Source organism: Acromyrmex echinatior, chromosome 5, assembly GCF_024713525.1.
Source record: "Acromyrmex echinatior isolate Ae372 chromosome 5, ASM2471352v2, whole genome shotgun sequence".
Lineage (NCBI taxonomy): Eukaryota > Metazoa > Arthropoda > Insecta > Hymenoptera > Formicidae > Acromyrmex > Acromyrmex echinatior.
In genome coordinates this window covers 13,194,586-13,219,568 of record NC_141856.1, presented here as the reverse complement: position 1 = coordinate 13,219,568, position 24,983 = coordinate 13,194,586, and the positions used below count along the sequence as shown (strand labels likewise).

Below are 24,983 nucleotides of genomic sequence, written 5' to 3'. Positions count from 1 at the left end.
TATGAGATTACAAATTTTGAATAAAAATGAATTTTTATCATCTCGTTAAGAGAACCATTCAAGATATCGAACCGAACTTCCATATTCGGATTTTTTCGCCGTTGTCAAGTACAATGTTTATGAGAATTTTTATCGATACCTTGAAAGCGTTTTTAATATTAAAAGTATCTACTATTTTGATTACATATTTCTTCAATCCGCCAAATCTTGATATTTTCGCAAAAGAATTCCTAGAGAAGCAATTGCCATGCTTAATCGACTGTGCTGTAATCATTATAATTTTAATTTTGGTCTCTTTCGTAAAAATCTAGTTGATGATCCCTCATATGCGTGTGAATTTCCCACACAAGATATTCTGCATATCATTTATGACTGTCCTTCTCTAAAGCCCTCTACCTTCAGTGGTTTATCGACCGCGTGTCGGACGAGAGGAATTCCCACTCTAAGTTTATACAAGCTATTTTAAACTCTTCAAAATACTTTTGTCGATTGATTCTTAGTTTTAGCAAAGCTTGCAACAAACCGTTTTGATTTCGTATCTCTTTTCGCGCTTTCTCGAAATGGTTTCGCGCAGGTGCAATATCCTGCCCATGCCCCTCCCCTTCCCATCCTAGCGGAGCCATTGCTTCGCTCAACACTCCGTCCCGTGATTTCGGTGCGAGCGTTTCTTGCTTCACCTCTGGCACACCATATCAGTAATCTCTTAGTGTCCGTTTACAACACAATCGCTAGTTTTTCTATTTTTAACGTGATCTCGTCCTCTTATTTCTTCCATTTCTTTGGAAGCGAAAGCTAATAAGTAAAGAAGAAGAAGAAGAAGAAGACTGAACAATTGCATCTCGAAGCGTCCATTTTGATCTCATTGCTATTGATCATAGACATTCACAGCAATCGGTGCCTAGAATTTTTTCACTGAACCAACCATTCAGGAAATTTTAATTAAATTGACGATTATTACTAAATCTTAATGATTAGATATTGATTTTGTAAAAGGATGGAAATAATCGACTATTATGCTTTAAAGAAAATAATCGATGTACCAAAATGATACATTTGAAAATCGTTTTTTTCAGGGATGATGCTTTCTTTTAACAATGTCCCATCCCTAAACTGATTGCGCTCGACAACAATCAAGCAGATTAGGTGCATAACCTGCTTGATTGTGTCGTCGAGCTCAATCTTCGCGTCGGGTCACGTTGGGTTGTGTATGTAATTCGTTTTTTATTCCAAGTGATTTCGAGATGAATAATTAACCAGTACTAATTAATAATAATAAATCGGTAGAATCGTTTGTAAATTGTTCTCCGTAAATCATTCGTGTGATATCGATTCGGATATCGATAAAGTGCGTAAGTAAATTAGCGAAAGTGTTACAATTTTTTAGATACTATTTTTAAAAGAAAAACAAACTTTTGTTTCAATACTTGATGTTAACCCTTAGTATACGTGTTAGTTTTTGGCACTCTTTATACACACGTTCGCTCATTCGTGTTCTGGCTTAATTTTCAACACTTTTACAAGTATATATTAGGTGTTGGAATTAATTCGTAGCGTTTTTAATGAAAGAATGTTATTTATTTCACATGAGCATTAAAAAATACATTAATGAAAGTACTTCCCATCACTTGTAAAACGCTACGAATTAATTCCAACACCTAATATAAATTATTAAACAATTTTTACATATATTTTGACATTTTTAGAATGTATTTGTGCAGTTCTATATTCATAACAAATTGTTGTAAGTAAATATAATTAACGAAAAATACACTGTTTCGTATAAAAATGTAAAACTCTGGCTTGTTTCATACAAAAATGTAAAAAAAAATATGATTTAATATCTTAAAATTGACATTCCAAACTACAAAAAAAATAATTTAAATGGCTATCCAAAAAGTTTAGTTATTGAGTACCTGATGTTTTTTTAATATGCATGAATGGCTATAAATTGAAGGTATATTGTATTTCCATTTTAAAACAATGCATTTTATTATTGCTATTGTGTTAAAAAAACTTATAATTTGTTAGGAAAATGTTTTTATAACATTACAGACAACATAATATGTAATATTACTGATAACATTTAGAACAAGGATACCAAAAATCGCATTTATTAAGAGCTAATATGTTGTTTTAGGGTTACATTTTTTTTTAATAATTCGCAAAATATTCCTGCAATATAACCGAGAATTAGTGGAAAATAAAAAAAAATAAAAAATTTTTAGTTACAAAAAATGTACATACGTTGGATCATTTGTGAGCCAGAGATGAACCAGAGACTTCGGAGTTATGCTGGAGTGGTCATTGTCGGTATTTCATAGATCGATATAAATCTCCGAATTTATTGAATGGAATCAAAAATCCTTTTGCAGGATTAAAGTAGACGCAAAATTTTTGGTCGTGATGCGATATATTTTGTACTAAAATAAAAAAAAAATTAAAAACTTACATTTTTTCAATTCGTAGAGCTGTCGCCTGACAGTAGATGTTTTCTTAATACAAAAGTTTTATAGCTCGTATGGATACGATAGTGTATCACTCAGTACAACGTGCACAAACAATACTAAGTTTATGAAACTAAGATTAAAAGTTTCAAAAGAAAGATTTATATTAATTTGCAAATGACGTATATGAACGTTGAGCGAAGACTCGGAATGATAAACAAAGCAATAATTGTGTTTAGCAATGGGTTCGATCTTCTAAGAAATGGCGTTGCAATAAGTTAGATAAGGACAGATGAATGCGTTTGAGCGAGACACAACGATATATAATAAGTATTACAAATGAATGAAAGATGTCACTACTACCAAATTTGGAATAGTTTTATCGGTAATACAGATGGGTCCAGCATCCCCTTAAAAGATACATACAAATTGAGACTGGTAACATAACTTATTCTTTAGATGCCCAACTTTTTTTAGAAATAAAAAAAAGATCGGTATTTGATTAGATGATTTTAGTATTTAAAAAAAAAAAAGAAATGCGGGATACGAATAATCTAGATGTGCGTATTAAAAGTTAATTTGTCATGGGAATATAAAGTGCATTGTTTTTTCATGATTGTGATCGAAATTTATAAGTTAAAACAGGATAAAAACAACGAATTTCTGAAAGAGAGAGAGAGAGAGAGAGAGAGAGAGAGAGTGTGTGCGTGCGTGCCTTATTATGTGAAACGAAATAACTCTACGTCCTTAGATAGCTGATCACAACGAATGATCGCTCGAGTTAAGACGCTCGATATGCCGCCCCTGCTTACCTTCTATACATAGCCAGTGATTCGCTAACTTTATGCTTTAATAAGTCAAAAAGTAAGCGTCGGATAAAATTTTCGTAAAAAAAAAATCGTCTCAGAATTCAGAAACATGTCTTTGCAAGGACACGGGGTTATTCTGAATAGGAATGCATGACTTTCCACTACATAATACATATAGAGACATACAATTTTCACGTGGAAAATGCGTCCATAGTCGATCTACCTCATCCCTCCCCCTCTATTTAGAGTCATTAACGCAAAGTGGGGAATTAATCATTGATTTTGATTATTAATGACTTTTTAACGAAGCATAAGTGCGACAAAAATTTATTGGAGAGTATTTAGAATCATGACTCTGATAATATAAGGTTATCGGCAATTGCTTCCCTTTTCTAGTTTTACCTTTAATTTATTTCTAAATTTAATTTATTCATTTCTGTGTTTATTACAATAACGGTATGATTATTGTAATAATCATATAGAAAAAGTCAAGAAATATATTTAAAAATTTTGTAAGTTGTACTAATTTTTATAGCTAAATTTTATTTTCTAATCAAGATGGGTAAAATAAATAACTAATTTTAATTTAACATTTAACAACACAAATTGAATAAGTAGAAACGAAACTTATGACTTTTAATTGAAAAATTCAATATAATAATGTTTACACTTTAGTGAATAATTACTGTTTTGCTCTCTCTCTCTCTCTCTCTCTCTCTCTCTCTCTCTCTCCCTCTCTCTCTCTCTCTCTTTCTCTCTTACAGCTATTTATGGAACAGATTTCATGAGATCGCCCTAGTAAAAAAAAATTGATAGAGAACGATAGGATTTTTATTAATTTGTATCGTTTTCTATAAGTTTATATCATTTTCTATGGTTGACCTTGCGAACATCAGCACGATTGATCGGATATGAATCTTATCATATTTTATCGGATTTTATAAGATTTATGTACGAGGGGTTCCTGTAAGATCTGTTTCAAATTAGTGAACTTACGAACCAAATTTTATATTCAAAACATTAAGATTTTTTTATCGTTCTCTATCAACGTTTTTATCAGAGTGAAGCGAATTACATTTCCCAACCTAACAAACTTTCACGATTGACATTTCGATTCGCAGAACAATGCTTCTTTTGCTAAATTCGTTCGTTTTGTGCAAAAACATGACGAATGAACCTATAAGTTTTATCGGTATTGAACATGAAGGAATTAAACTTATAACATTTACCACTGAGGTAAATCTTTTTAAAGGAATGAAATATTGCCATTCTTTTTCAATTAGTAAAACGTTTTCACTCTTTTTTCAAAATTAACTGTATTTTCATTCTTTTAGAATAAGATTTCATTCCAAGAAGTTTTTGAGAGTAAGTACTATTAGAGTCGTCACTAAATTATTCATAGCCCTGTGGTTAGGCCATTAGCCCCCAATCCGTTTATTTTTTAAAAACATTAATAGTATAAGCAAAGACAGATAAACAAAAAAAATCTGTTGGATTTTGTTAAGTAAGAACTATATTTACTATCTATAAAATGAAAATTAAATATCAGACAATTATATATAATTGTAAAACAAAAATTTTAAGAATAAAATATTTATTTACGTGTACGATTTTTTTTAATTGTAATGTAAGTTCTACACAAATGTGTCCATTTCGAGATATCACAGCAAACTAAGCGACAGTCACTGCTGCGTGCTCAGATACGTTTATGCGTATCTCGCGCGATTTGTTTGACATAGCCTTGATTATTCTACTTACCCCTATAGTCTACTGATCCCGGTTTCTCCTATATCTGAATAATATTGACAGATAATACTGACATTATTTAAAATAGATATATTGTTTATTTATTCAAATTCACATTATTTATATATATATATATATATATATATATATATATATATATATTGTAAGAAGCATGGACGACATACGCGAAAACGACACGGAATGTAACAAAATAGTATATGAACGTTGAAAGATTGTCAATTAGTTATTAATTTTGATGTTCGTCGATTCTGCCAAAAAGGTAAAAAAAAAAAGGATGACTGATTTTGACGGAGCCTTTTAATATTACTTTATGTAACTTACTTTTTATAAATATATATAATAGAGTTTTCCTCTGTTATAAAATGTTAAAATAAAAACTATGTTAGAAAATAAATAAATTTCATAACGATACTATAATATATGCATGTAATTCGAATATTATTGCTTTAATATTAAAATCTCTCTCTTCAGATTGTACAATGACAATTTTTATTTCTCTTAATATTTATTTTATTTAAAATCAATTATTTCAAATTTTTGAAAATAACTTTTTAATATTATTAATTGTAACTTAGTGATTATAAAATTAATTAATACAATTGAAACACACCTTAAACATCTTATTAGTATTTGTTCGAAGGCTGGTATATATGAGTAGGTCGTAATATGATAACGCAAAAGGAACTTTTAAAATACAATTTAGAAATAAACAGAATGCAATAAAATTCGAATAATTTTTTTAATTTTTAACATTATTTTCAATGTTTTATCATTTAAAAAAATTGTGAAACGCAAGTTATGAATCGCGATTTAAAGTATTTTAGACTAAAGGATTTTTTTGTATTACCAATAGAAGTAGATATTTTTCTATAAAATCACTTTATACAGTTTACCTCAGAAATATTTATTAATAGAAATTAATTACAGATATTAATAAAATTATCTTAATTTGTCTACATTCTACAATATTTTATCTAGAAAAACTAATTATTTGCCTCCAAACACGCAAGTAATTATAGATCATAAAAATTAGTAAATATAAGTGCGATATTGATAGGATTAAAATGGGGATTTATTCTCACGATGCGCAAGCAAAGTGCAGGCAAACGAAAGGTGTAAGCTCAGATTAATAGAGGTCGATTTCAGTATCGGAGATGGCAAATCGTGGTAATTAATATCGCCATTTATTCCACGTCACGTGCACGCCTACATGCGTACACACATACACACACACATACACACGCAAAATATAGACGCATACGCATGCGTACGATAAAGTGAGTATGCGAAACGCAGACGACATACACGCTAGGAAATAGGCATACGTTCGATCAATTGAAAGGAGAAATACATATTCCAACTTTCCAAAGATATTAATTAGCTTTCGCAGTTCATCGAGCTGGTCTCCACAAGGTTTTCGGAATGGGCACATTTCACACGCAGCTACGCAATTTCGATGGGCGCGTGCGATTATACGCGTGATGGCTCGTTGGAATTTAATTGTTGAGTTCGAGAATTTGTATGGTTCATTGACGCGCACTGTTTGAAATGAGCGCGATTTGACACATTTGAACGGATCTGAAAGGGGAAGTTGATAAATTTATAGACTGTCATTATTCATAATATTTTACTTGTGAATTAATATAAAAATCATTAAATGCATTAATTGACGGTTATTTTAAAATTTATATTATAAATGAAGTAAAATCTATGAAATAGATATCTATAACTTGTTCAAAATAGAAAGTACCTTGAATAAATTACATTTATCAAAAACGTTGATCCAACGCTGATCGCTAAATACATAGATTGTGATTACATTTGATTTGCTAAATCGGGCTTTCAATTGATTCTGCTACTACGTTATAATCTAATAATCTGCTGGGATATTACTGTTCTTGCGAAAATCAAAATCGACACCTATTGATGCGTTGTTCCAATTGGCATATTGAGATATGGGGCTTGCAAACGCCAATTGCTAGTTAGTAACATGCGCAATCAATATGATCAAATTCCGGAGTATTAATTGATCCTCTATTTATTTTCTATTTTTTATTCTTGATCTTTCATTATACTACTTTATCTTTCACACTGTATAATTAAGCAAATCCATTAAAAATATATTTTATTAACAAAATCTGTTTCTATACCTTAATTATTCTTTATAATATCAAAATAGAAGTAATGTATTTTTAATATATTATTTAATTTATCTTATAATAGTAATTTATAATAATTTATAATAATAATTAATTAATATTTACGTATAATTTTATGTTGACTTTCATTGGAAATATATAATAATTATATGACATTATAATTTATGTGTTAATGATATTAAATTGTAATTTTGTAATGCACATATATAAGAATATAAGAAGAAACTGGAAATGTTTTATAAAGATGGCACATCTCTGATAACAACTTATTAAGTTTGCTGACGGTTTAATTTTGATGAAACTATGCTGCATTAAGTTAAATACATACATATACACACAGTCTCCCTCTCTCTGTCTCTCTCTCTCTCTCTCTCTCTCTCTCTCTCTCTCTTTCTCTGCACAATTTTCTCAATTATGCTCGCAAAATAATGATTTCCTGCTGTTTATTTCATGGAATACCATAAGTAACTGGAATCATTATTCAACCACAACAAAGGTTAATTATTCGGTAGCGCGCTTAATATATGCCATGAATCGGAATCATTTTGAACAGCGCGAACGGTAATTATTCAGCTTTATCTAAAATCAACGAAAATTATAAGCAAATTTTATTATGTTATTCATACATTCTTAAGATTGTGCATTTTATTTTAAATACTGAGTAACCAGCATTCACTGTTGTCTTAATCTTAATTTACACAAACATACTTTTTAATAATTTTTTTCTGAATTTTTTTTTATCTATATTTATATATAATATATATTTTATCTAAAATAACGCAATTAATCCTTAAAATGGATATACGATACAGTACACGTGTCCATCAGCAATTTCGTTTCTACTTCTTTGTTTTTCGCATCTTATTTGTTTCCGTGAAATGGCCAATATGCACGCAATACTGTGTCGCATAGAATTATTTAAAATTAGAGGATTATTCTGCAAAGAATATTACGAAAGTTCAATCTGAGTCTAAATCTGTCTGACTATTTCGAAGATTTATGTGAAATAGATAATAAGAGAATACCAGAAAAAATAATTTTATAATATTATTATATTATAATATTATTATAATTAATATATTAAAGCCCTGATTACAATGTTTTGTATAATTCCTATACAATATATTATTTGTTTTTATATTATAAACAGATTTTTACTGTTGTGCTCGCGCTGAGTCATAAAATTTAAAGATGTGAAGATTTAAAGAAAAGCAAAAAATGTAAAATCTATAATATTGAACGAGAGAGAGAGAGAGAGAGAGAGAGAGAGAGAAAGAGAGAGAGAGAGAGAGTGAGATTAGAAATGTATTAAAAGCCTCGAAATTAAGATGCAGAAGATTTTTATATTAAATTTACGAATATCTAAGAAACTATAACAAACTTATCGAAGACGTTAAAATGTAGAATCTTCCATGTTTTTTAATGTGATCTATAATTGAAGTAATCTATGTTAATCTAAGTCAACGAGGTCAAACATTATATAATTTCTCACTTTGCATCGTAAAAGGAGATAATTTATAACTTTGTATAGCAAAGCAGAGAATAAAAGTTAATTAAAAAGTTATTAAAAGGAATAATTAAGTTTCCTTATATTATATTATAATACTTTGATTTTTTTATTATAATTATAGTAATCTTAATTATATATATGTATATAATTTCTTATAATTTAAGGTATATATACAGGGTTGGCCATATTCGACGGAAAGATGTTTTTTTTTTCAATCATGGGAAAGAGATGTTAGATCGAATAACGTTTCCCATGATTGAAAAAAAAAACATCTTTCCATCGAATATGGCCAACCCTGTACATATATATATATATACATATATACCTAGGTGTGTGTGTGTGTGTGTGTGTGTGTGTGTGTGTGTGTAATATCTTGAAATCTATACATATATCTGCATTAAATTTTTTTATAATATTTTTTACGTATTTAATAATTTCATTAGAAAAATAATAATATTTAATTCATATTTAGCTTGTTTTATTATTTACATATACATTATTGATTTACATATAATATTATTGTTCATCTCGCAATACTTTTAATGTCTAAGAATTAAGATGTAAGAATACAGATAATAACATAAATTAATTTCGTGACTAGTATATCGTATAACACAATAAATATTTTAAATAATTTTCTTTATAGTATTATTCTTTAATATTATTTCACAATTTTTTTCAATGTGCATTTTGTAATTAAATACAACTCTAAAATTCGTTTTTCCATATCTTAATTAATTTGTACATTGTTTTTGCATTGATATTATTATAGAATTACGTTATATACATCGTTTTTAATGATACTATTTGTTTGATAATATAAGTTGAATTACAATGTTTATACAAAACAAAATAAAGAATGAATTTATATATCGTTTTTAATATATAAATATTAATGTAATATAAATTTATTTTAAAATTTTAATAAGTTAAAAATAAAAACAATTTATCATAAAAGAATAATTTTTAATCTTTCGAATAAAAGATCTGCCATTATTATGATAATTCCATGATGATTTCTTTTTCAAAAAAAGTTCATTAACATTTCACATCTATTACTATTAATTTTAATGCATTTATTATTAATTATTTATATTATCATTTATTATCTATTATTTTCATTTCTTTACTAAATTTCTATATTTATTTCTTTATTATTAAAGATCAAATATGCATTAGAGATCTAGTAAACCCCACTCATCATACAGTGGAAGTCTTTTTTGCATTAATTTTTTATAACTTTCACTTTTAAGACCTGGATTTGAAAAACCATCGTTTATGAGCTCTCCTAAATCTTTCGCCTCAGTTTTACAACACAATACTATTGGCAAAACTGTGAAGGATGCTATCATCCCGTAGCTAGCTCTTCGTTTTAAGACAGCCTTCAGTTCCTCCATAGTGGGTGGCTGCGTATTGCAGTTTAGTTGTTTCATAGTCATCGATAAAGTGCCAAGATATTCGTTTAATAGAATATCTTTCTTGTTTTCAATGATATCCGGTGCAGGACTTGTACTGAGAAAATAGAGAAGATCGAGTGCCGGCGATGTGTAGACACACAGTTGGAAGTCCACCTATAATATCAAACAAATCTTTTGGTCGATCGATCTTTTGAGCCTTCGGCAATTGAATTGGAAATAAAATCCATGCACCGGGAAAGAAGTGGGAAATTCGTGTTTAAGAAGTCGTGGCGAGAGAAAGTTGAGCTTGTGCAGACGACACGGGCAGACAGGTGGCAAATGTACCTGAATGCGATCGAACTGGATTTATTGCATTATTCAGAACATATGCCGCCTCTTTGTCTTGATCACTAAAGTATTATAAGTACTTAAAATGCATTAACATATAAATATTATGACAATGTATTTAAGAATATCATCTATTTATTTTATTTACGTTATTTCTTTTTAATAAACTTATGTTATTGCAATCAATTATTAGAATTAATAAAAATTCAGAAATGTAGCTAATTGAAACAAAGTACTTATGAGATAAACTATGTTTTTATTTTTTAAATTAATATAATTTCAATATGTTTTATATTTTTTTAAATTAAAAAGATATATTTTTTAAATAAATACGCTGTTTCAACAATATTAATGGTATCAGTATAAATTAAATTTTATGAATTTCATTATTTTATTTAAGATTAAATCTTAATTGCAATATATGCCCACAATTATAATAATTCAATAAACGTTTGTGTTTAAAGGAAATATTATTTTTTTATAACACAATGATACTTACAAAAATGTGATCAATAGGATTGCCATCATTGTCATATTTGAACAACATATTGTTCACCCATACATCACCATGATTAATAACATTAAATTCATCATCAGAACGCCTGGTTGCATCTATTCCTATTTGATATACGTGATCGACAAGTTTAGCAATTTTATCCGCGTATCTAGCAACAAAAATCATATAAACATTGTATGAAATAAAAACAGCACAATTTATACTCATATTTGCCTTAATATGTTTACTTTTTTCATATCAAACATTTATCTGATGCATATGAAATATTTTTTAGACATCAAAGATACCAAAAGATTTGCGGATTATCGTGCTTTTATCCATTGTTAATACCTAATCTCTGGGCATTAGCAATGGATAAAAACACGGCGATAACCCGCAAACCTTCTGGTATCATTGAAGGTAATACCCGTAAAAGCCTAAAAGCATTAATTTAGACATTAAGGAGAAAATAAATATTTCCGTTTATGTATATAAATCTTACTTTTTCATTTCTGGCCAGGTTGCGACTTCATCTGCTAGAGCTTTAACACTCATATTGAAAAAACCTCTCAATTCTGATGGTTGCAGGCTGCTAAACATTCCTCTTGCATACATATCTTTTTGCTTCGGTTCCTAAATGTTAAAATATTTTTATTAAAAGATTATACTAATGTTTATCCATTTGGTCATAAAGTTAAATAGTTGAATTTGTAGTGTAGATTGGAAATTTGAAACGTTATACGGGTGAGGCTCTACAAATAATCTACCATCATAATTTTAATAATATGCAATTTTTTAACAAATTTAAAGCAGATTTTTTTTTTATAAAACAAATTATTATTTATCACAACTTCTTAATGTAAAATATTTTAATTTTAAGTTATGAGTTTTTAAATATAAAAAGATTTATTGCTTACAATTGTAATTGAGACACATAAATATCTCTTTAAGCTAAAAGTTTTTTCTTTTTAATTGCTTTAGTTTCAAAAGTATTTCATATATCATGTATGCGCGATATTTTAGTCAAGGAAAAGTCAATTTTCTTTACCAAGAGAATTTGATATATTCATTTTTTAGTAAATTGTTTTTCTTTTTCGTAAAGGACACTTTTTCAAATTGTTTTCTTGGCTACGTGCCGAGGCACGTGCCGTAATAAAGGATAATAAAGGATATTGGACTTTGGTTAAAACGGTTATTCTCCGCCAGGCATTTCTGCTGGATCACTCGTCGTTTCGTACAGTTTCAAACTTCTATTCGACTATACAAAATCGCTGCGGTTTATGGTAATCATTATGCCGCACGCATTATTACAATGCACGTATCTGTTGTATCAGAGTTTAGGACTCCAATGCACGATATTTGTCTTAGATGGTTTCAGTTACGTAACAATCGTTACGTAACTGAGGATAATAATTTTTCCTTATCTTAACACATATCTGTTCGATCTCTTGTAAATATTCTATGACTAGTAATTACTTAAGTTTTATATGCATCGTTTATTGCAAAATAAACGGTTAAGTTTTATCTTTCCATACATGTTATTTAAAATTAATTTAAAGCTAATTCCATGTATCATAAGATAAGTATAAGATTTATAAACATTTTGTATTTCTGTGAAAAACTTTACTGCAAATATAACCTATTTTTTTATCAATTGCATTTATCTGGATTTATTTAAGAACAAAATTTATTATAAAAATATTATTTTTTACTTTTTTTAACAAAAGAGTTATTTAATGAATGATATTTTATTCTAAATAAATTAAAACCAAATACATAAATAAAACATGGTTAAAGTTTGAAGTCAATTAAAATTAACTGTATTGAAATAAGGCGTTTCGCGGCGTCTCCGTGTCCAAATCCATTTTTAGAATGCCAACATTTCGTGAACATTACAATTCACTTCATCAAGACGAGAGAAGCAGCTTGATGTTGAAAATAACAAACTGCTGACATTTTTCTTACTAGGTGCATGTCATGTTTTTTAATAGATACTCCGAATAATACAGCACAAGGAATTATTGCAATGTGATATTTATGCACTCGAAGTCGACATTCCATATACGAGGGCAAGGTGAAAAGTAACCGACCTCAACATGAAAACTATGTACAAAGTTTTTAGTTAAGTACCAAGTGTTATATATCAAATTACTCGTATTAAAAATATCTATAATTTATACTTTGACCACTTTGCTAAACAATTCACAGCTAAAAAGTTATAGCCAAAAAACCATAAGAAGAAAAAAAGCAAAAAACGAAAATTTAAGAAAAAAAGTACGACTTGTTGTTGAAGATGCAGTCATCGAAGTCAAACTTTTCGGTATATATTCAAGTGTTATATATCATATTGCTCACATTAAAGGCGGCTACAATTTCTGCCTTGACCATTTTTCTCTACAGGTTAGCATAGGCTCGGTAGACTTATAAATTGCTGCGGCAGATTTAAAAAAAAGCGCTAACATATTTTTGACTCTAACTTTTTAGCTATGAATTGTTCAGAAAAGTGGTCAAAGTATAAATTATAGATATTTTTAATACGAGTAATTTGATATATAACACTTGGTACTTAACTAAAAACTTTGTACATAGTTCATGTTTTCATGTTGAGGTCGGTTACTTTTCACCTTGCCCACGTATATTTTTTATATTTAATATTAAAGATTTATTAATGCAAAAATTTGAATCTTGTATCGTTCTGATTCGTGATATTAAATTTTTAATAATTGTAATGAGATTATTACATTACGATTGATTGAGTCATGCGTAGTGATTTACCTTCTCGCATACGGCTACAGAGGCTGCATGAAACCTGGCTATTCCGCGAAGTGCCAATACGCAATGAGTTAGGTCAAGACCAGACAGACGACAAGCCATGCGGAAGCCGAGAGGCGCGAGATCCTCGATCGCCAAAAGCGTTGGATTTTCATTTTGTACGTATAGACCTTTTCCGCTTAAGCGGTGCTTTGGGTCTAACACCTTATTCATTTTATCCAAGGTACCTGACATCATTAATATTTCGGTTTGAAAGAGACCTGATTGCGCGATCTGTAACAAGTTTATTTAAAACTAATAAATGGAATTTTTTTAATTTAACAAGCATGCAATTATTTTTGCGATATAAAGGTCTAACTAGCAAGTTGTGCGATAGAAAGTTTCAATTAGCAAAAAAAAAAAAAAAAAATTTATTCCACAAATGAAAAATTGTTTTGGAACAACTAAAGAACATTTTTTGTAAATATATTTATTTCTTTTGCTTTAATTCATAAAAAGCATTGTATCTTTAGTCTGATTATCCGAAAATAATTATCTCAATCTTTTTTTTTTAGTAGAGATCTATTCTGAAATAATGAAATTTTCTAAGTTTGATTTCTCTCTCCCTCTCCCTCCCCCCTCTCTCTCTTTCTCTCTCGAAACATTTATAATACATTATATAATATAAATTAAATCAATTTACAAGTTCCTGTCGAACACCATCGACTGTAGGCGAGGCTTTGATGATGATTGATTTCTTCTCTGAAATCTTACGGCCACCTTGATCACGTGAAAATTCGACAGTAATCCTGATCATGTCGCTGGCGTAGTTGTCACCTTTGCTCGTGGCCGGTTTCGAGAATATATCGGTCACTTCGATAGAATTGTCGCCTTCCGACTTTCGCAGGATCTTCTCCGCGAAGCATAGATTCAGCCATGTCGGTGTCTCTAGGGCCATTTCTGAAATTGGAATTGGAATTGGAGAATTTCTCCGACAAATCATTGTTCTTCCCGCCGTGTCACGAAACGCGAAAACGATTCTTTACGATAACTTATTGTTCGCGGCGAAATTTATCACGTTTTCTCTCTTTCTCTCTTTCCAGCCACCTCTCTCCGCTTACATTCCGGCCTTTCCACCCTTTCCTTCATTTTCCTCCCGCCGTTTTTTTCGACCGTTTTTAACGTTATCGTTTCTCTTTTTGTGACCGTCGATATTCAAGACGGACGTATTCCCCTGCATTTGAGATCGCTGTTTCAATTAAGAGTGTAATGGGAAGCCGCTTTTCCCTTTTCCCTTTTTGGCCAACGGCATACGTACGTTCCGCGTTGAGATCCCGTCGAACGTGATCGAGTTGCGGTATTTGCGAGAAATTTACGACACGTCTGGCGCGCCGCGATCGCGTACGTACTTGTGGCCGAACGACGTCGGCCATATTTCACCTTGATGAGTTTTCTCAGAAATATTTTCCGCAGTTTCCTTAGAATCAGATCTGTAGACGGACATTTAATGATCGAACTTACAAGGAATATATTTTATTATTATATAATTTTGATAGTATAAAAATAATTTATACACTGAGAAACAAACATAGTAAATTTTAATATATATTTAGTTGAATATTGCCAATTAAATATTTATTAAATATAAAGAATTATTTATTTGGTGCAAGAACTATTTATTTGGTTTAACAATCATTCTGTTTATTATACAAATATTCATTTACTTACTAAATAAATTTACTTTATAAATAAATATTTAATTTAAGGCAGTATTAAAGTATTTACTAAAATCGACTATATTTTTTTTAAGTGAAGCAAAAAATATGAAAAAATTATATTTAAAATATTTTATAATTTATGTAACAGAGTGACAAATAAATAATGAAACTTTATTTTTTAATTCCCATTTTATATAAACTTTATTTTAATTAAACTCTCTCCTCTCTCTCTATCTCTCTCTCTCTCTCTCTCTCTCTCTCTCTCTCTCTCTCTCTGTGTGTGTGACTTATATCTTGTAATTATATAATGCATTAATTAGAATGGATTAAAGAAAATTTTGACACGAAAGATGATATTAGCATTAGGTATATTATCTACATATCTTATATGACTTATATATTTCTTTTTAATATAATTTCCACGTTACATAACTCTAACAAGCTAAAATTAATACTTGACATTACGAAAACAACAAGATGAAATTTTGAAGCCGTTCACTCACGTAATAATTACTTAAACAAGTACGTAATTATATATTATGCTTACAATTATATATTTACAGTGAAATTACTGTGTTATTAAAAACGATGAATAACATATTATGTATTTCTTCATATATCAAGGTTAAATTAATATGATTAATCAAAATTATTGTATATTTTACATATTATTTTTTTATATATTATTTTTTATTTATATTTTAAATATAAAAATTGTTTAATTCCTTTACAACTTTATATAATAATAGCCATCGGTCAGTTATGTCATATCATGAAATATAAATCGTCTTGATTATTTATTCTCTATTGCCATTATTTCGTATATTTTGTATGTCAGACTTCTTTTGAAACAGCGTTAATTATATTTTTATTAAAACAGCGTGTAATTGTTCAAATTTCATTGTCATTTGACATTAAAAGTCGGATTCATCAAGGCAACGATATCAAAGCAACGATACACAAAAAAATTTAAACAAGATGTATGCGATAAGCAAGTAAACATTTTGGTTTTGCTGCTGTTTGTTTTTTGCCCTACGTTTTTTATATGTCATAGATGCCAAAAATTTTTTTGTTTTAGAACTAAAAATGGAAATTTTTAACCAGTCTATTGTGTATAAAATATTAATCTTATAAACTACATATGAGATGCTCAAATAAATAATTAAATCATGAGAATTGTTGGATTAAATCTTTCTTATCTTACAAGATAATGAATTCAAGAATCTCTCCTTTTGATATGTGCTTTGGAAATGTTATATTATTAGCAAAATAAAATTTTAAGTGTGATATATTATGCTATCAGCAAAATAAGGTTTTAAATGTTTTGATGTACATCAAGGAAATAAAACATTATTTAAAAAAGTCGAATCTTATGTTTCTAAGAGCTATCATCGAAAAGAGATATAAAAAAATGTTTTAAATGAATTTTTGCATTAAACTTTTAATATAACGATCCTATAATAACTGTATTTTATAATACATGAAATCGTAAGTAACATTATGTTGTTGCGTGAATGCATTTATTAATTTTTATTAATGATGCGTTTCGATACGAGTTTCTCGGAACTTCGTCTCATTTAAAGTAATATTTCCTAGATTAGCATACGTTATCTGTTTTTTCTCCTCTCGTCTCGTCTTTTCCCGAAAAAATCGGAGAAATCTATGTCAGTTGCGATTAAAATGCTATCTCATTATATAAATGATTTTAAATAAATGCAACGTGATAATCTTGAACGTCTCGAGATAAAATTTCAGAATTTTAAGCGAGAAGTCCCTTGAGATGAGAAAATTTTATCAATCATTTGTTTTTGTTGAATAAATCGCGGTATATTGATGTTTTCTCGTTTTGCCTTGCTCTAATTCTGTAATGCACTAATTGTTATGTGCATAATTAATTTCTTACTTTTCAAATAAATCTTAATATCAAATTAATGTTTGATTTATTAGTCAATTTTTGTAAATACAATTTTAATAAATATGTTATTATTACATGTAAAAATTATATTATGCTTATATTTGTTATTCTCATATATAATATATGTAAATAAATATCTCATATATACGTGTATATACATATATGTATATAAATATTTCAATGCGTTTTCTTGTTAAAAAACGTAATAATTTGTATTATATTGACAAATTAAAATAATGTTTGTTATGACTAATATTCTTTAATTTAAGAATTAAAAAGAAAAAGTTTGTGCTATGGCTTTACAATATTTAAAATTTCTACATTATTGTATTTAAAAATAGAAGATTATTTAAAGATATAGAAAATTAGTTATAATTTTATTCTAAGAACTTACAATTATTCGTAATATTTGCATGTCGTTTGTAATGTTTGCTTTACGTGATGTTTGTGACTTAAATTCTTTTTCTGTCAAAAACGCGACTTGTGCAGATTATTTGGCGTAAACTTGAAATTCTCCACTGATGTAACATTTTATGAAATTGATTTATTATAACAATTATAACAATTTTTTAAATTATTGTTAAATTACGTAATCATCGAATTTAATAAAAATCTTTTTATTTATATGTTTCACACACATATACATTGGCAAGTTGATTTCATATTTTTAAAATGTAAAATATATTAACTTCATTTCACTATAATGTTACAGTACAATATTTGTCAAGACTTTATTTAAAATTTTCATTAATAAACTGCTATTGAATATTAATATCAAGAGAACAGAGTGTTGATAATCTCGACATACTGACCTGTAAATTTATTGTATTATTTGTTTTCGATTTTATTTCACTTAATGCTCACTTCACTGCTACGTTTCGTAAAGTCAGCTACAAAATGATACACAGAACAGAAATGACAAGCTTTATATTGACACCAGTGCATTCTTTTATACTCTGAAATGAAATTGTAGGTCTACATATGGTTTCATTTGGCACTACAAATGACCATCACGAACACGACGTCTAATGATCTGCTTGGTCACTATTTATACCGCCGGACTTCCTGATTCATTCTGAGTCTTGGGTAACTGAGACTTGATGAATGTTAAATTCAAGTCGATTTGTCCTTCAATAAAGCAATAGACACTAACCTAATCGACGTAGCAGCAATGATAAAGACGATAGCACTAGTGAGACCACGAACAGTGAATGCGACAAGCAGCTGGCTACATGTACTTATCATCTCGATAGTGAGACAAGAGAGGGGCTTGTTTCATTAAGAAGAAGACTGACAAATATTGAAGAAAATTATAAATAAATGTTTAATGTACTTTGCACAGTTAGTATATAATATATTGAACAAGAAAGATATAAAAAAATGCTGCATAAAATTCATCAGATTTTAAAGATTCATAATTTTCAAAATTAATGTATGCATTATTCGTCGGTGCCCATAATGCTGCCATCCTAAACTCGAATAATTTTTCCGAACGGTGAGAATATAGTAGAATTATTCACGAAGGTCGTTTATCATAAGCGTTATCTCAGGATATGAAATTCATATGTGATATTTAAAGGAAAAAAATCTTCACAGATTTTATTTTGTATTAATACATGCATCTCGATTAATATATCTAGTATTCTTTTATTGTGAAGATAAAGTGAAACAGTGTATTTAGAATTAAGAATGTATTTAGATTTAAGAATGGATTGTTCCACCTTTCGATAACTTCAGCTCATTTACTTATTTTTTTACTCTCTATGCTTTTATTCTTTTACTTTTTCGTTTATTCAGTAGATAAATTATCATATAATTCATCCAAAGATAGAACAACCGCCCTTAAAAGAGCAAGTTCTTAATGTATTTAATAATTGCTTATTATATTTTTGCATTATATATGTATTCATTTATTACAACACTGTATTCTTTTTTTTAAACTATTTATTTTCTTTGATTTCATGATTAAGCTAAATAAGAGTTAGTATGAGATAATTTGATCACTCAATTTATAAAAAAAGTTGTATTTCTACCTATATGACAACTATATGTATAAATACACGCTCTTATGTAATAAATTGCATATTATATTTATGTTTGCACATTATATTTGTTTTCATATTTTTGTGATATGTACACTTCTCTTCACATTTTTTCATTTAACTTATATTCTACTATCACAATCATTATATCTCAGATTTTAATAATTATTAAGATAAGTTTATTCTCTAATATGATAATTCGTAAGAGCTCTCACGCATGATAGTCATATCGCGCATGTAAAAATATTATCATCATGTTGCGATATGATGAGGATACACAGGGGAGTTTAAACTTAACTAGTACTGTAGAATTAACTAGTACTGTACAATTATATGTGACGAGGACGTCCAGAAAATACTTTATGAGGACTCATTTTATCCTGATGATTACTCTGTGCATAAAAGCATCACGATAGTGATGTGTACTTCGTTTCACGATAGGGGCACATGCGTGTATATCATTATATACGATTAAATATGTGTATATATATATATATATATATATATATATATATGTATATATGACATTACTCGATTGAGACTAATATTGCTCACTTGCATGAAGATACATATCACTTGCACGCGTGAATCCGCACGCGTGCGAGTCATATGATCCTCATACAAATAAGGACATCTGTCTAGTGATATGAGGTCACCCTGTGCGAAATCTACATGACATGCGCGCATCGTGAGATCATGGTGCTGGGATATTATCCATGAGAAAGCCTATATTATCCTATCCAAAGATTTATATGAGCACTGTGTGGATAGGAGCACCCTTCATCATTTCAAAATTTGCATTAAAATAATCCACTTCAATACCAAAATACAACCAAACATCAACGAAACCTATCAAATGATGGAAACAAGATTTTTTATTCTTCGGTATACAAGAAATATCAAAATGTTTTCTTAAGGTACCATTTCTTATAATGTTCAATTTTATGCCTTATATATATATATATATATATATATATAATTTTATAATAGAGTATATACAAAAGCAATTTAAAATTAGAATCGCGATGTAAGAAGTTTAACGTGTTAACTACTGTGAGAATTTCTGATACGTAATTTTAAGTGCATGAAGCACGCATGTTACTAATTGTAAGAAATAGATCGTGTACTTATGTAATATAATGAACGTAAACGAAATATTATGAAAAAACAATAGGTTTTACAGAATTTGCATTATAAGTGAGTAATTATTATGACAATAAATATATAATTTGATTAGATTTACGTCTATTAATCCTATGATACAGATGTTTCGGTTATATTTTTAGCTCTCTTCAATGTAATACAGAATAAAGTCCAAAGTACAAAAATACCAAAGTACAAAAATACAATACCTAAGCAGTATCAATCACAATCCCAAATTCTGTTATCCAACACAATTTAAGATGTATGATGTAAATGATGATGTGAACATAATTAAGAATAATGAAATTAATAATTAAATGTATTAATAATATAATAGATGGACGAATTAATATTATGTAATATTATAGTATTCTCTCTTCTCCAGAATGTCACGGTTTCACATTGAAATAAATTACATGTCAATCAATTATTACAATAAATCTATACGCATAGTACAGTCAAAGATACAACTTAAATTAATTGAATTAAGAATAAATTATTATAATGACACTCAATATTCGTACGAAATTAAAGTAAAATGAAAATAAATATTCATTATAATTATCACTGAGAATGCAAAAAGTAAACCATCAATAGTAAAAAACATTATAAAAATAAATTATAAAAAAAGTATTAAGAGTTAGTACTAAGAGTTTTTATATGTATAATCTAAAATATCAAATGAATTTAATGTCGGCAATTATATATGTTACTAAAAATAATTTTCTTTTAGATAAATACATGCATTTCCTTTTTCTCTTTTTATCTTCGTTTGTAATCTCCATTGATTATATTAGATTAAATTGACATCTAATTTTGAAATTTGTTTGTTTATTTTTCGGCTTTGTAATCTTATATTTAATTTGCACACACAAACTTGTTTATTAACTTTTTAATGTAAAAAAACGTTTATTTTATATAATGATAAGGATACCAATTAAAAAACAGTAGTAATATCATAAAATGATATTTTTCAAAATATTTTTTTATATAATAAGATCATTTATTTATATATTAATGTATAATATATATATATATTAGGTGTTGGAATTAATTCGTAGCGTTTTTTAATGAAAGAATGTTATTTATTTCACATGAGCATTAAAAAATACATTAATGAAAGTACTTCCCATCACTTGTAAAACGCTACGAATTAATTCCAACACCTAATATATATATATATATATACTATTTTTTATATGTTATTATTTAAAGTATATTTATTAAACATTTTTAACTAAATGATAGAGATACATTGTAATGCGTCATTAGTAATATAAAAAGGAGACTGTGATATATAAAGTTAATTAACTATTGTGCACGCAAATGGTGAATAAGCAAACTATCTGCATTTCATAATATGCAATCTCCAGAATCTTTACGTAACAGAGGACATTTTTTTCTTCAAGAATTCGCACGAATTATTAAGTTAATTGATGTAATTATAAAATATCATGCAGTAAACATTACGACATCCATGCAAGTCATCGTTACCTGTACTCAATCTCAATCTTGATTCAATTTGCTATCATTTTATACAATTTGCTAGCACAACATAGCATTGAAATGATAAAGAAATTTTATATGCTGTAATAAAAATAGATGTTTATTTTATATTTCAACACGTGACAGAAAATCTTTTTCCCAATAAATTAATAGACATTTACCTTGTATTAGGCGATATCTTATGTTTAAACAAGATAATAGATTTTTATTTATTTTCATATGATTTTATTATTATGCAACATTAAATCAAATGATTAAATTTATAATTAGAAAGCAAAAAATTATCTAATTGAAAATATATATATAATTTTTGTTAAGATTTTTTTTTTTACATATACATATTTTAATTTAGTTAATATGTTTGCGGAATGTATTTTGAATTATCATGTTTATAAATATTATGTTACTTATTATCTCTTTAAGAATATAATATTTACCTTTAATATCTGAAATTTTTTAGAGATAGCGCGTAAAACTCAACAATCTGATCAGAAATGTAAAATGTATAATATTGCAGCAATGTGTAATGAATTAGAAAAGTATTAGAAATATTTTTATACTATAAATTAGAATATTATGTTATGACATTTTAATGTACTATTTTTAACAAATTTAATCAATAATTGGTCGTAAATTCAATACAAACTAAAATTATAATTAATTATAACATAATTAATTATAATTTTAGTTTGTGAATAAATAGTTTGTGAATAATTGTGAATGTTACATTAAAAATATTGTACATCAAAATATATATTGGGATAATATTGTATTAGACATCATATAAATATATAACAATAATTATCATATTGAACAGACATCTATTTGTCTTATATTAATTGAATTTTATTTGTTAAAAGTTCTTATAAAGAAATTAATATAATTTTGTAGTTATTTAAATTTGTTATATAAACATATATTGTAATTGGGTTATTTTTTTTTAATGAAAAGGACTTTATATATTGATAAATAAATAGATTTTTAAAAATAAATATTTATGAATTTACAACTGGTAATAAAATTATATCAGATTCACACTATAAAATAAAACGTCAATTTATTAATATCTTTTTTTTTTTTAATATTAGTATCGGCAGTTATTCCCGAATAATTTTAATTCGTCAAACTTCTATGATAAGGGCGGTTGAACGAAATTCCTGTTTGAATTTCGTAAGTCGATCGATAACGATGAATTTTTAACGGTTTAATTAATTCTCGGACAGAGCCGATAAGTATCACTATTCAATTGAATCGTTAATGGCCATGACTAAAATTATATACTCGCATGCAATTCTGAAATATCGACACTGTATTCACGGTAGTCCGTGCGATTTATTTATATGAACCGATTAAACGAAATGGACCGCTCGTCGGTAGTTTTCAATTACATTATTCAGCGATCACGCGCGTTGCGCGAAACACATCGACCAGCGTAGCTGTCCAAAATTCTAATTGCGTGCAATATTGCACGCACGGTCATATGTGCGGGCGGAATAGGAAAATGACAGGAATTTCAGGCATGTTCGCGCAAATTAGAAATTGCGATGTGCAGCTGCAACCTATCAAATGTACAACTTAGTTTTGGTATAGCATTTTCGATAATTATAAGTTTTAATACAAATTAATTATATGATCCTCAAATTAATGATACTTTTGAGTCATAATTACTCCAATTAAGTATTGATATATGATAATTGATTATATTATTTAGTAAATGATTATATTATTTAGTAATTGATTATATTTTGTAGTAATTGATTATATTACAGAGTAATTGATTGTACTTTGCACAATTATATAATATTGCAACATATATGCATAGTTTCGCGAAATTAAAAATATCATGGGTTTTCATAAATATTATTCAACAAAATTACAAGTATTGATAAAAATATTAGACAACTACAAAATGAAAACTAAAAATAATATGTACACAGGCTAGATAAGATGTTAAGCAGCAACTATTACATATAGGCATAAAAAATAATCATAATCTTAAAATAGTTATGATATATATAGTATATATATATAATATATATATATAGTACATAATACAAGCAAAACTTGTTATTCAACACACCCCGCCGTTGAAAAATAATATGAGATATTCATCATTCTACATGGCTTTGCAAGTCGATTTATCTAATGATTGTTTGACTATCCATGATTAAATGATAGTACTATTTGATGCCAAGGAGATATAAATTGTGTCTATCATAGTGAAGGACAAATGCATAAACGTGCAAAATGGTCTAACGGTCGAATTTATATTCATGCAGATATTCTTGTCAATGGAGTTTAAATTACTACAAAAATTGGTAGTGTTTATAAGTATTTGCCATTTTATCAATAATTTTACAAATAATTACTAATTTATGTATATAGTTGATGTGTACTGAAAACGATTTTGCATAAAAATAAATAAGAAACATAATAATGCTCTAATTCTAATATAATGATTGATTATAGACAGACTAAAGACATGATCATTTTATTAGAATTATTAACTAAATCTAAATTGCTGTATTAGCTTAGCCAGCAAGAAAAATTCTGTAGTTGCGCACATGCGCATTTTAGCCATAAATTACGCGCGATGAAAAATTATATTGCTGGTCTCGTGTAGATTTACAATCGTTTGATCACATTGTGCATATATTTATCTAACTCCGCTGTCACAAATAATGAAAAGACTTTTGAAAAGACATCATCATAATCAATAATAATTTGATTGTAGAATAGCCAATGAATGATAATTCTGATGTGAGAAATGCATAAATTATGTTTTTACTAAAGCAGCAATGATTCTGTGTGAATATTGCTTTAACAGAATAAATCAAGATTTATTTATACAATAATGTTTAGGTATATCACTGCTGAATATTTATACGTGTTGAAGAAAAGTTGCGTGAAATTAAATTTCTCTGAAAGAAGAGATTAATTCTGAATAAATTAAAGAACTTACTGAAAGAACTAACTTA

The 24,983-nt window shown here is 27.9% G+C and overlaps 2 protein-coding genes across 6 annotated transcripts in view; one reads left to right on the top strand and one right to left on the bottom strand.

Annotated features, from left to right (window-relative positions):
- The window catches only part of LOC105151283 (protein amalgam), a 285,411-nt gene that overhangs the window by 33,786 nt on the left and 226,642 nt on the right, over positions 1-24,983 (top strand). The window lies entirely within an intron of this gene.
- On the bottom strand, positions 9,146-18,575 carry LOC105151282 (uncharacterized). Of its 3 annotated transcripts, none has more exons than XM_011064904.2 (6): positions 18,468-18,575; positions 14,385-14,641; positions 13,706-13,975; positions 11,433-11,563; positions 10,934-11,099; positions 9,146-10,260 (listed from the first exon to the last, which is right to left on the bottom strand). In XM_011064904.2, the coding sequence occupies exons 2-6, from the start codon at positions 14,637-14,639 to the stop codon at positions 9,865-9,867; spliced, it is 1,218 nt and encodes a 405-aa protein (XP_011063206.1). In that variant the 5' UTR covers positions 14,640-14,641; positions 18,468-18,575; the 3' UTR covers positions 9,146-9,864. The 3 variants fall into 3 exon arrangements, with proteins under 3 accessions (XP_011063206.1, XP_011063205.1, XP_087262513.1); XM_011064903.2 differs by lacking the exon at positions 18,468-18,575 and adding an exon at positions 18,127-18,461; XM_087406387.1 differs by lacking the exon at positions 18,468-18,575 and having other exon boundaries at positions 14,385-14,699.